Source organism: Nicrophorus vespilloides, unplaced genomic scaffold (genome assembly GCF_001412225.1).
Source record: "Nicrophorus vespilloides isolate i.1.1-1 unplaced genomic scaffold, Nicve_v1.0, whole genome shotgun sequence".
NCBI lineage: Eukaryota > Metazoa > Arthropoda > Insecta > Coleoptera > Silphidae > Nicrophorus > Nicrophorus vespilloides.
The window spans coordinates 433,113-446,883 of record NW_017099643.1 but is presented as its reverse complement, the minus strand read 5'-3'; the positions used below and the strand labels follow the sequence as shown (position 1 = coordinate 446,883).

Here is a 13,771-nt window from a genome sequence, read left to right as displayed (position 1 = left end):
AATTTGGTTGGAAACAGGCGACACTTTATACAAATAACAACTTTACAAATGAATCACCTGAGCACAGTTCAAAAAAAATAAATATAGAAAAAATGCAGAGAAATGCAATTAAATTCAATGAATTTTTTAAATGATAGATGACACAAAATAAAAAGAAAAATTACATGTATACGCAAAAACTAATTAAAGTGAATTGCAAACAGCCGGCGTTGCGAAAATGGGAATTAAATGATTTGCGCAAACACGGCTCGTTTTGCGCAATTTAAGAAAAAAAAATATGCCTTCAAACGGTATCGCTAAATTTGAAATTTTCTTAATAAACTATAACTTAAATTCCCTCGATTAATTTGTGTACCTCTAAAATTGGAAGGACGAGTATTATAACATAAACATAAAAAAAATACAATCAAATAAATGTAAAACGTATTGAAGGAGACCATTAAGTGGCTATCATTGTACAAACATTGTACATTGATATTAGATAGACGTAGGCCATAATTAAGCCCCCACCTGGTTCTAATGTCGATGGTATATAAACATGTATCAAAAATTTAGTAGGCACATTACGCATCCGACTGATCGGTAGTAAAGTAATTCAAACAGACCAACACAGAATAAAAAAATATCATGAAGGGTTTCGCAGTTTTCGGATTATTGGTGGTTGTTTTGGTGGCCGTTTCGGCGAGACCAGAAGAAAAGTACACAGATAAGTACGATAACATCGATTTGGATGAGATCCTTAGCAACAAACGTTTATTGAAGAACTACACGAACTGTCTCCTTGGAAAGGGTAACTGCAGTCCCGATGGTGCTGATCTGAAGAGTAAGTGACTCATAAATAACACTTAACAGCAATTAAGAAAAAAGTACCAATTAAGAATTTTTACTAATTATTTATTATATTTAATTTTTATTGGCTCATTTTGGGCTTTATTGGTATTTTCGCCGGGTAATTTTGCTTATCAAATTTATTCAATTTTATTTTAGAATAGAAAACATAGTTTACAAAAGTATCTAGATTTACTATCATTGTAGTTTTCGTTGTACAAGACGCAGCGTTCTATAAGGCGCACTTGACTTGAAATCGAATCATTTTGTAGAACGTAGCTTAATATTAAAATTAAGTTTTTAATTCGCGAAGTATTTGATGAAAATGTTCCTGGAACTAATATATTTTTTCAGAGGTTCTTCCGGAAGCAATTAAGACGGAATGCGCAAAATGTACGGAAAACCAAAGGAAGGGAAGCAGGAAGGTCCTTCGTCATTTGATCGACAACGAGCCGGAAATCTGGGCTGAATTGGAGAAGGAATACGACCCATCCGGCGAGTATGCCGCCAAATACCGCGAGATGGCCAAGAAGGAGGGCATCAACATCTAAACACGCCAGATAATTATATAATAATCATGTAAAAACGACAAGTTACGGTGTCTAGGCAGCTAACGTGCACTTATCTTCTTCCGTGCATGCTGTTTACTAACCATTTATTGTTTATTTCTTTCCCCGTAAACTTCTGTAATAAAATCTGTTATATCTTAGTTTATTGCGCAACTAAATTTACCTTCCACCAAATCCACGTATTCGGTTTATAGCACAAAAACAATATTTATTTCCAAAGTGTAATTCGATCGCATAAATATCAGAAATTATTTGTTCATAGTATTAATTCCACCAACTATACAAATACAAATGAAATAATAATATTTCATAGCTTTTTAAGCAAAATATATAAAGCATAATCTATGAAACTAAATATATTAAAATAAATTGATTTATCTAATTATATAAAATTTAAACAGATCTGAAGTGACAAAACTAAACTTTTCAATATACATGAAATTATTTCTATATACAGATCTGAATATACAAAATAACATAAACATTTTCAAAAATAAGTCTAAAATAAAAAAGGGTAATTGGAAATATTTCTACATAAAACTAAACTTTGACACATATAAATTACTATAATTGAAGGTCTACGAATAATATGCATAAAATAATATCGTCATTTTGGAAATTACGTTGAATGTATAGAATTGGAAATTGGCAATAATTGGATGTGGGGAAAAAAGGTGCAAAGTTTATTAACTGGTTTGTCTGGTCGATGCATTATTTTCTAATAAAATTGTTATTTGCAAACTTTGGACATTGAACGAGACACGCGACTGTTTATTTTATGTTATTTCATCGTTTATATTTTTGCCTAATGTTTCATTTCGAAAACAGCACAAGTTTATAATTATAATACAATAATTTACATGTATTTTTAATAATATTATATTAAATATTTTTTATAATACAATAATTTACATGTATTTTTAATAATATTATATTAAATATTTTTTGTGGAATGAATATAGAAAATTTTAAAATGTAAGTAATTTTGTGCGGTCTTTTTTTATACGTTTTTTTATTCGATATATGAAATCCAAGCAATTCCAACGTCGTTGGCATCATTGTAATGTTTTCTATCAGTGTGCATATGTAAAATATGTAAAATTTCGAATATTTTTTTTGTACGATTTGTTTATGCGGTCATTATCTACCGCACAAAAACAGGTTTTACTACGTAAATGTATAACAATAATAATTGAATAACTTAATCATAATATTATTATTATTTTTAAATGTTTTTGATTGGAAACACAAATATGAGTTCATTTGTTCATAAAGTATTTTGATATACGTATGATTATAATGATTATTATGATTATAAACAAACAAATACATGTACAAAAGTTTTATTAAATGAACAAGAAAACTAATCTAAAGGGATCTATAGATAATTCATGTAGATAATTCTAAATATTAATAATATTTAATAACTATTGCAAAAGACCAGAATCAGTCTTTTGTAATAATTCAATATGTCATGAAATGATATCATTAATAACATTAGTTATATTGTGATTTTTGTCTTGCTATATATTGTTACTTCATGTTTGTCCATCTGACAATAGACTCAACGAGTAAATCATGTATAATTGTATCATGTATCATGTATAATTGTATCATTAGTTGATACATGTTCTGAAACAAAACTAGATGTATATATTTTTCACTTTTGATTAATTTGTTGTTATATATGCAGACTATATAATTTTAAGAAAGTTATACAAAATCCATTTTTTTTTAATTCTTAAAGTAGTTCATAAAACTATTTTTTTCATTATTTATTACTTTTTCTCTAAATCTTATAAACATATGCAGGCCCATCCTAAGATAGTTGGCACCCGTGGGCCACTAATAATAATGCACCCTTCTTCCTAAAAATATACACAGGAGGAGAAGCAAAATTTCCTGCTGCCACGGGGCTATAGATGGTGGCCAACTTTTGTGCACATAAGATCTACTTTTTATCTTAAAAATGTGGTGATCGAACTGCTATAGGCATAGTCTAAGTGGGGGGATATTTGTGAAATACAAACAGTAAGACATCGTTTAGCGCTTTAGATGTGTTCCTGAAGACAGAGCACTAAACCAAAGAGCGTAGTAATTTGCATTATAATATAATTTTTATATAACACAAACGTTTGTATACAGAAATATTAAGTTCTAAGGCTCTTTTGATATTTTTAATTATTTTGATTTGATTTTCTTTTTCTTTCATTAAGGAAATGTTGATTGTAGGCGATCGCATCCAAAACACCTCTCCTTGCTTTTGTACTCCTGTCAACATTTGGATCATTTGCTACAATTTGATCAACTATTTCAATTATCGTTTCTAAACTTTTTCTAAGAAAATCTGTAGCAAGTTCTCTGTTTCATCGTCGTCAGAATCACTATTTTCGCGTTCTTCAATTCCTTGTTCTGACAGTTCTCGAAGGTCGTCATTGGAAAGGCCTTCACCAGAAACCTGCAGTAACTTCTTAATATCCTGCTCATCTCTAACAAACATAGATTCTGTGAAAGCACAGCGCTATGTGTTCCGGTATAATCGTATTATTCCTGCATGGACTCCATTTGTAACTATCCATGAAGCTACATGTAATGCTACATGTAATGCTACATGTAATGCTACATGTAATTGTGTCGTCCAACAAATCTATACACTGCAAACACTTCAATATTTCTTACTACATGTGAAAAACTATTGATTTCTTTATTTTTAGTATTTACTTCATCCATATTTATTTAAAAAATACCTCTTATACAGATTCTATTTTGACCATAAGAACTTTGTACCATTTCTATTTACCATAAGTTACTGGTCATCCACCCATATTGATCTTTGATTAAGTTTCGAATAAATTTCGAACACGAATTATAAACGCTACTGCGTGTTAACATAAGATCTGTCCGTATTTTTTCCAAATTCAAAAAATGCGCACCAAAAGTAAAAAAAAATGGCAAATCCCGACAATGCCAGACCCTTTATGAGCTCCATCGGTGCTTGCAGCGGTATGGCCATTATTCATCCTAAATGGACAGATAAATGAGTGAGGTATATGGACATCCAGCCAAGTTAAGGATAGTAGCAGATACACAGACAAAGAGAATAGTGGAATTGCTGACCATCAATATACTACTGAAGTTAACCTACAATACGACAGCCAACAAACAAATTGAAGAAGAAAAATAATGGTAAAAACTTCTATTAGAAAGTTTACCAAAAAAAAAGAATATTTATAGCCATTAGATTTAATTAATATTGGCAGGAATATATTGTAAAATATTACTTATTTGTTGTAATTTTCTGTTGTTGTCTTCTCTTGTTCTCTTAATTTGGAAAAAACGTAGAGGACTTATATTATCATCCAATATTTTAGCAACCATTAACAATAAACATAATTTATTATATACCTACCTATAAAGGGCTATTGACCGCAGTTTATCCACCCATTAATAATATTTTAAATTATTTATTTTTTATTATAGTATCATAATGTATGTATTAAAATCGTATATTCCTGCATTATAATATTACGATAAAATTAATCTAATTATTTTAAAGTAATAAATCTTTAGCATAATCTATCATTGTTTTGTTCCAGTTTGCGTCTCCCATAATTTAAACGTTACAAGCGTTTTATTGTCGTCATATGGAATTATGCACGAAAATATAAGATGACAATTGTAAAATGGTTACAAGGTGAAAATAGAAGAAAAACACGGAATACAAAAATGTTCTACTTGAACGACGATACACACGAGCGTAATCGGAACATTTAATGCTTGCATAGACCGCAAACCCGCAGTGCACAGTAGGCTATACCAACCCAAAACAACCGCAGAAATTTGCAATTTTTGCATACGCTGCAAACATTAAATTCCCAGAAAAATACTTTACTATGTTAATATTATATAATGCAAATACATTATTTTTATATGTTAATTTTCCAAGAAAAACCACTAATAATAATTATAATCTTCCTTCGTGTATAATTTTATGATGAAATATTGATGTTTCACCAATTTTAAAACTTTGTCAATAATTATCGTGGAATTTATTTTAAGTGATGACCTTTGACATAAAAATAATTAAAGTTTAGTAATTCATAAAATTTAGTATCTTACAATTTATAATAATTGTCATCTTCCTTTATGATTAATATTTACTAGTTAATAATTACGTAAGATTACAATCAATAAAACACTTGATGCATCACAGCTATTGATAGTTAAACAGTGTCTATTATGGATTCTATTTGAATAGAATTATAAAAAAAATGACTCTTATAAATCATGCAATTTATTATCGTACCATCAGCTTCCTTCTTGTCTAATTTTATGATTCATAAATAATAATTACGTAAAATGCACATCAAGAAACATCTGATCCACATATGACATATGACAAAAAGAAGAAAATAACATCTAAGAAATTAGTAATTAACTTATTTCTAACTTATCTAACTGCCAATTTTTTGGATAAATTATGTTAAAAATGTGTAATACTTTCTATTTTGATAAGTATTTGAAAAAACATGTGATTCCACTGCGGATTCACTAAGAGATAAAGAACTTGGAAATAATACTCTTTATGTGGTCTCATGGTGAAACCACTGGCACAGAAAGAGTTAAGTCGTTTTATAAGATTGAATTCCGATATTTTTTATATATGAAAACTTACATTTCTTTAAAATTATATTTCTAGTAAACTTTTTGCGTTTCTCTTTGCACTAATCCGCGATTCCCAGTTTGAAATTTAATGATGTAAACGATTTCGGTGATACTAAATTGTCTTGACGTATCACCTTTGACATACATGTCATTACTGCTCTATACACAGTTGTATTTTAATAATATTTACTAGATTATAAGTACATAATAATGAAATAGTTTTTGTGTCACTGCTTCCCAGATAGACGTTGTTTAACGTCTATCTGGGAAACTAATCTGTGGGGTTAAAATAAATATGATTTAATACCATGTTAATAATATATTATTGTAATAAGTTTTATGACAATTATAAATACTATTATATAACATTTTACGTTTTTATTTTTTCTTTACTATATAAATTTGGAAGTTTAGCAATATATTCACAATGCGTTGTAGTTCAGGTAACAACTAAAGGATTCGTCCAGTAGCCATCGTTCACTCAGTTAGTTTCAAATGTTTTTATATGGTGTATAATACAGGTTACATCTATGGGTTTCTACAGGTTTTCATCAAAAAGCAATGCTTTATCAACACACAAAATTCAGATTTTTTTATTGTTTTGAAAATTAGAAAAGTAGCGTTACTAAAACCACTGTAACTTGTGAACTAAACGTCAGTTTGTCATGATATGTCATCTTACGAACTTATTGAGTGAGTTAAATAAGCTTCCATAAAAATAATAAAATTTCGATTTCTATCTGGACTAAAATCTGGAATATCTACTCAACATTAATAAGACAATCATAAGCCCTAAAAAAACGACAAACTTTAATATTTGGGAATGCATCTAGATAGAAGCTTAACCTGGAAATATCATTCACAAGTAAAAAAACTTAAAGTTAAGTTTAGAGAACTCTGCTAGTTATTGTAAAAAATACAGTTATGGGATATATTGAGATTCATAGGTTGAGAAACAACGATGTAGAACATTGCAATTACGCAGAATTTCTAATCGAAAAGCATAATAAAGATCATTTTGAACACATGAGGACTTTCAAATGGAAACAGTAAAGGAATCTATTTTGAAAAGTAGTAGCAGATACCAAAATAGGCTCGAAAGACAAACAAACGTTTTACACAAATACGCACAGTTTACACAGTTGTAAGAAATAGTTTGGTAATTCTTGTTGCTTGAATCGTCGATGTCTAGTTGTGTTGGTCAACCCTGTTGCTAGATCGTTTTAGCTGTTTTTATGATCTTTTCTCTTACTAGCTACTAGGTTTTAGTAAACAAAGGAATTTCCTCGTTTGTGGAATACCATGGTGAATTTATCTCAACGTCTTGGATTGCTACCTCTGTATTATATCAATTTATATATTAATAACTTATTCTCTATAGATCTAAATTTCAATGCCCCCATTGGCATTCTTCCAGGTCAAGCGACGATCTAGGTGAATTCCCAGGTACTTGGTTCTTTTAACCTGAGACAGGGAAGTGTTATTTATTAAACCTATATTAATTAATATGTCCTTTTTGTAATGGAACTTACAAGAAGTTTATTAAACTAAGGTAATTGCGCAATTTAAAACATATTACTGTTTCCTTTTTTTTAAATAATAAAAATGACCAAGACTTTTATTTGCAAAATAATGAAATGCTATTCAAAATAAATCCATTTATTTTGAAACTGATTTTATAGATAATTTCCGTAAATCCATAAAAAATAAAATATGAGATATAAATTCATAGATATTTGTGAATATGAACATATCATTATTATTGTATTAATTTATTTAAAAAAAATCATTTCCTGTTAATAACCAGAACGGTTATTAAGGTCGAATCTCGCCAAATTGATGAACGTAACGATGCAATTAAACAACAATTACGTAAGGTGTGTCAAGTATCGAGTTGGCGAAGAGAAAACCTCAAATTTCTCATTACCGAATGTGGATTTTACGTTCTCACGCAGTAAGAATTACCGATCGAATTGAGGGGGAAACAAATATTTTTATTTTCAAATTCGTTTTTCAATGGAATCGAAAGAATAATTTGTACAAGCGAACGTCTTGAATAATAAATAGATTCGTGATGACAATCATGATTCAGAATATAGTAAAAGATTTTATTTGTAAATATAATTGTAGATATCATTAATTGAAAGAGAAAATTAAGATTATATAAGTGAACAGGTTTAAAATATTTATTTAAATTATTATATTATATAATACAAACAATATTATCAATTATAATTTTAATGTTTCAAAAAAAAAATAAAATTTAGAAGTAATAATATAACTCGCATAGTGCGGATAATCGCTTTTTCCATTAATCCGCACTATTTGAAACCGGACTAACCTTGGAAAAAGAACCGTACTATAGTGAATCCGCACTGATCGAAAACGATTTAAATCTATATGCTTTTCTATAGATTGATCATTTATCTTTTAAATTTAGGATATAAAATGTATTAAACCAAATATTTATGAGCATATACAATTATTGATGGAATATAAGAATCAAATTATTTCTGACGCACAGAAGCTCATTAGGTAAATTGTATAGAAAATTGTTTTGGTGTATGATTCTGGTAATCGTAAAGGCATATCTTTCTGCCTGAGCAATGTTCTTCAGACTTGCTCTACGTGCAATTTGCATACAAGAAATTGTATAATCAATAATTGAACAATTACTTTTTTGTGCGTTAGCTAAAATCTGATTACCAAAAAACAGGGCTATGAAATTTTATACACTAGATTTAACTAAGTATAACAGTTTTCTTAAATATTTTAAAAATGCAATTTCAATATACAAAAATAAATGACAAGTGGCAATATTTTTATTTATTGTGAACAATAAAATAAGAATTTTATGATAATTTACGGGCTAAGAGACTTGAAAAAATAATACAAAATAAAACTAAATAGTCCATATTTGACAAATGTAAAATAATTACCAATATAACCTCAATATTAAAAAATTATGACACCCAATTTTGTAGTTATTTAACGATTAAATACAGCGTCAAACGATCTAATTCTAAAGTAAGAAACATTTTTTATTATGAATGAATTAATCTTGATATTTATTATTAATAAAGGATAGGTCCATGAACTGCGCAAGAAACGTGTTTTTATATAAGTTCATAAACAATGTCATAGACCTGCTGGTAAAAAACCATGTTCGTATTTCTCTTTTTCGTACAACGCACGATGCTTTTGGTGTACAAGAGTGAGTGTATGTTTGTATGTATCTGTTACGTAAACTGGACGTTTGATTTTGAAATGCATATCCGAGAAATATGACTTTTAATAAACGTACGTACATCGGTTGCCAAGTACTCAAGTAAATATTATTTATGAATCACTCTTTCACGTAATATATTTTGTGCAAACACACGATACTAGTAGTTTCACGCTACATTTCATTTTCTTTCTTGGAATATATAAAATAAATATATATTTAAGAAGTAAAATTAAAGATAATTTACATAATTAAAAAAAAAAACTAGTCATATTTATGAAAATTAACTTCAATTGTTGTTCCATTGAAATATAACATAGATTTTATAATTTTAACTTCTTAATAATATTTTTTTTTGTTTATTATAGATATACAAAACAGAACATATATTGTATATTAATATTTTTTATTTAAATAACACCGAAACAACATTAAATACAGATTATATTTTATAGTTTGTAATAGCGATGCGATGATATCTTTTTCTTTGAGAAATTCTACTGTAAAGTTTGTTTTTACCTCATTGGTATCTTTAGTGTTAATATTTCTAGTAAGCAAACAAAATTTTGAATTAATATAATTTATTGTAAATAAAACATTGAATAACAACAAACTGAATATACCTAAGATAAAAAATAACTTTAAATTAATCATTCATGCCCCGTACCCCGAGGACCACGGATCTAAAGGAGACCCATATAAAAAAATAGTGTCCTCAAATAGTAAAAGTAACTGGTATCTAGGGCCCACGACTTTCTTAATGTGACCTCCACCATGTCATCAATTTTTGTAACTATTATTTAGGACTCGAAGATCCCTATTTCAAATCAAGGGGGGCCTGATGCCATCAATTTGTCTTCACTACTGAAGATTTGAAATTTTGTCACTGATTTCATATCATTAATAAATAAATGATATTATAATTTCAATGCATTTATAGATCTATTTATTTATTTATAGTTATTTTCCATTCAATGTCTATTTAATCTTCATATTTTGCTTTGACATGTTGATGTGAGTTTCCCATTATTTAATATTAATTTTATATTTATAGATACTGACGTACAGGAAACTTATGTACAAATTTATTTATAATGTATCACATTAAAAAAAAACTGAATAAGTAACGCAGCTCCATTATTATCCTATTTAGCAAACAATGTATTTTTATTATAATTAAAGACAATGGTAAGTTGCAATTAATTATTACAAAATTATTAGTACATTAATGCATATTAAATTTAATTAAAAAGAAATTAAATTCATATTAAAATATATTAATCTTTAAGTAAACTTTAATTATCATTAACACCTTTACCAAAATTGTCAATATAATAAACTTTTTAAAGTCTATTTGTATATTATTACGTAAAAAAAATATGTTTATTATTTAAATCAATTCTCAATTCTTATTTGTTTTTTTTTATGTAACAACATGAAACGGAAATATTAAACTTTAATGTATTCAGATGACAGAAAAAGAAATATTTTTTAATCATATTACATAATCAAAAAATTTGTTGCAAATAATACATTAATTTGTTGTTTATCCTAGCTTTAAGCAACGGTAATTATTTCTATTAACATCAAAAATTCTTTCGTCATAATCACCAATACATTTTCTAGTGGCTGCATCCCACAATTGGATATCATACTGGTTTCAGTTTTACTTAGGAATATCTGCCGTGTATATAAATCGGTGTATTCGTCGTCAATTTTTACCTGAAACATTTTATTATCCAGGTATGATTTTATTATTTTAAAGTAATTATATGGCAAGTTCTTCTTTATTTTGTATAGTACTCCGATATGCCAAACTTTATCAAATGCTTGCGATATGTCCAAATCTTTTACTTTCTAGATCTTGGTAGATGGTATTTACTATTCTATTGTGCCAATATACGAGTAATTAAGAAGAAATATTGTTAGATACACGTGGAAAAGAAGATTCTTATTGAGGTACGACAGCAAATTCCGAGTTTTTACACCCGGAAAAGCAATATATTATTTTGTCTTAATGTTTCAGAATAATCTTTAATAATATTGTAGGAATTAATGTTTTTTTAATAAACGCTATTATCAGTTTAATACTTTTTTCTTTATGCATCGATCTAAATCTTTCTACCATCAGTTTAATATTTTTTAATAAAATCTATTTATTTACTAATAAACTTAAATCTGTTAACAAGAGAATAGTATTTTGTTAATCAGAGCTTTTTGTCTTCTCTATAATTTGCTTCATTCAATAAATGCTATTAAATATCATTTTCAGGGAAGAAAAACTTATAGTCTATTGTAGCAGTCATTTTTTCTCTATAATATAATTATATAAATATGTATTTTAATATTATTATTATAAATTTCAAAATATAAAATGTCTTCTAAATAATTGCAACAATGTTTATTAATTATTACAAAATTATACGTATTTGTTTTCTATTTTCGTAGATATGAAGACTGAACATGCCTCGGTTTTACGATTATTATAAAAAAAAACAAATACAATTACTTCTGCTCAGCTCAAGGTGGAAACAACCATTAGCACGGTGTTTCTTTCAAACAATTAAATTTCAACCTTAGATATATTTCCGTGAGCCTGATATCACGATGATCATGAACATGTCTTCGCTCGTTACGTAACGCGCGGAGAGATTCACTGCCAACACGAATTTGCATTTTTTCTTCTTCAAAAAAAAAAACACAACAAAAACGTGATTCGTTAAAACCGAATCACATTCAAAAACTTTAACCTAATTTGTTAATTCTTTTTTTTATCATTTTATTGAATTTATTATTTAAATTTATTGCAATGGAGCCGTGAAATAGAAATTTGAATTTAGAGAAGAAAACAAGAATGGTGTGAGCAAATTAATACCAAAGATTTCACCTGGTTAACACCAATTTCTTGCAAATAAATATATAAATATTAAATTTAGGTAAATAAGGTATAGGAAAATCATGTGGTTTCCGGCAAATAAACATGAAATTGATATGGTTTAATACAATTGAAATTCCAATCTTCTCGACCTTGTAATATTCCACTTAAACAAATATGAAATACGTTTTTATAATAACACAACTTTTCTTATAATTAAGTAGATAATGATATGATTTTATTTAATCAAATTTGCAATTCTCTCATCAAAGAAAAATCCTAAGAAAATGATACAGTTTGTTGAATCAATTGTATTTATAATATCCTTGTAATAATATTACAATTAAATAAATATTTTACGAAGAAACCAAATGATTATAAATCACTTAATTTATAAGGAAATGTACTGATATATTTCAACCAAACAAATAAATAAATAAAACTATTGTATTTGTAATAACATCCTGTGGTTTGTTTAGATTATTAACAATGAATTAAATAAATAAATATTTACTCAAGTTTCCCTTCAATGCGAATAAATATTTATAAAACAATATCAGGTTCTCCAACATTCCGTACTATTTGAAGCAGACATATCAAGGAACTAAACACATATAAAGTATACAATTATTTGTAAAAAAAAATAATCATTTTTGTACAAAAAAAAAACTATTTTTTTTATTTTGCACATTTAAAATTAAGTTTGTTTAAAAAGAATGAATCCAAGTTGACCGAACCCGTACTATACGAGGTATTCCTGTAAATATAATTATATTACTTTTCTAATATAAGATCACTTATTTACTTTATTATTACATAATAATTGAAGTGAATTTGCAATGTTCTCATCATTGAAAAAAATCCAATTAAACAAATCAATATAAATCAATTATTTTTTTCTATGCAATAATCACGCAGTTTCCTGATATTTAACAAGAAACTACTTCTGTATGAATTCAATTTAATTTGAAATGTTCTCATGCTTTAATGCATTTTTAAAGGTCTTACTATACATTTCAAAGTGATTATATTCATATTAAATAGATTTTTTTTAAATTAGACTTAGAAACTAATTACCAAGCAAAATTAAGTATGCTTATTATGATAATACAATTAAGAACATTATCATATTATTGATATAAATTATATTTTTTGTTAATGTATTTTAATTTTCCAATAATTTAATTTAAATTCATTCTTAATGGAAATAATTTTATATTTCAAATTTGAGGAATTAAAAAATTATTATACATAAAAAATCACACTAATTTAAGTTTTTATATAAAAAAAAAACGCACTTTGTGAGGCATTGCTGAAGTACTAAATCAATAATTATAATTTCATCAAATTTAAACATTATTGCCATTATAAACTTGAATATTAATGATATATCTGATATTAATTCAATAAAATTAACTAAAATTATTACACAATCAAAAGTTGATTACATAAAGTAACAAAATTCTATGAACTCTTACCTATTTTCGTAAATCTATTCACTAGTTAAATAAGATATTTTAATTAAACACGTTTGGAAAAGTAAATATTTGAGCATCTTTTTAAAGTTCCATTAGTTTATAAGCAAATAAATTGGATTGCGCTGATATT

The 13,771-nt window shown here is 27.1% G+C and overlaps 1 protein-coding gene across 1 annotated transcript; it reads left to right on the top strand.

The window, feature by feature from the left end:
- Positions 1 to 549: 549 nt before the first annotated feature.
- LOC108564980 (ejaculatory bulb-specific protein 3-like) lies at positions 550 to 1,537 on the top strand. The gene is made up of 2 exons (XM_017924204.1): positions 550 to 823; positions 1,183 to 1,537. The coding sequence occupies exons 1-2, from the start codon at positions 628 to 630 to the stop codon at positions 1,377 to 1,379; spliced, it is 393 nt and encodes a 130-aa protein (XP_017779693.1). The 5' UTR covers positions 550 to 627; the 3' UTR covers positions 1,380 to 1,537.
- The last annotated feature ends 12,234 nt before the right edge of the window (positions 1,538 to 13,771 follow it).

Excerpts from the sequence above, each read along its gene's own strand:
- LOC108564980 (XM_017924204.1), top strand. The coding sequence starts at position 628 with ATGAAGGGTTTCGCAGTTTTCGGATTATTGGTGGTTGTTTTGGTGGCC. Across the intron at positions 824-1,182 it reads CGATGGTGCTGATCTGAAGA|AGGTTCTTCCGGAAGCAATT; the intron begins GTAAGTGACTCA and ends ATATTTTTTCAG.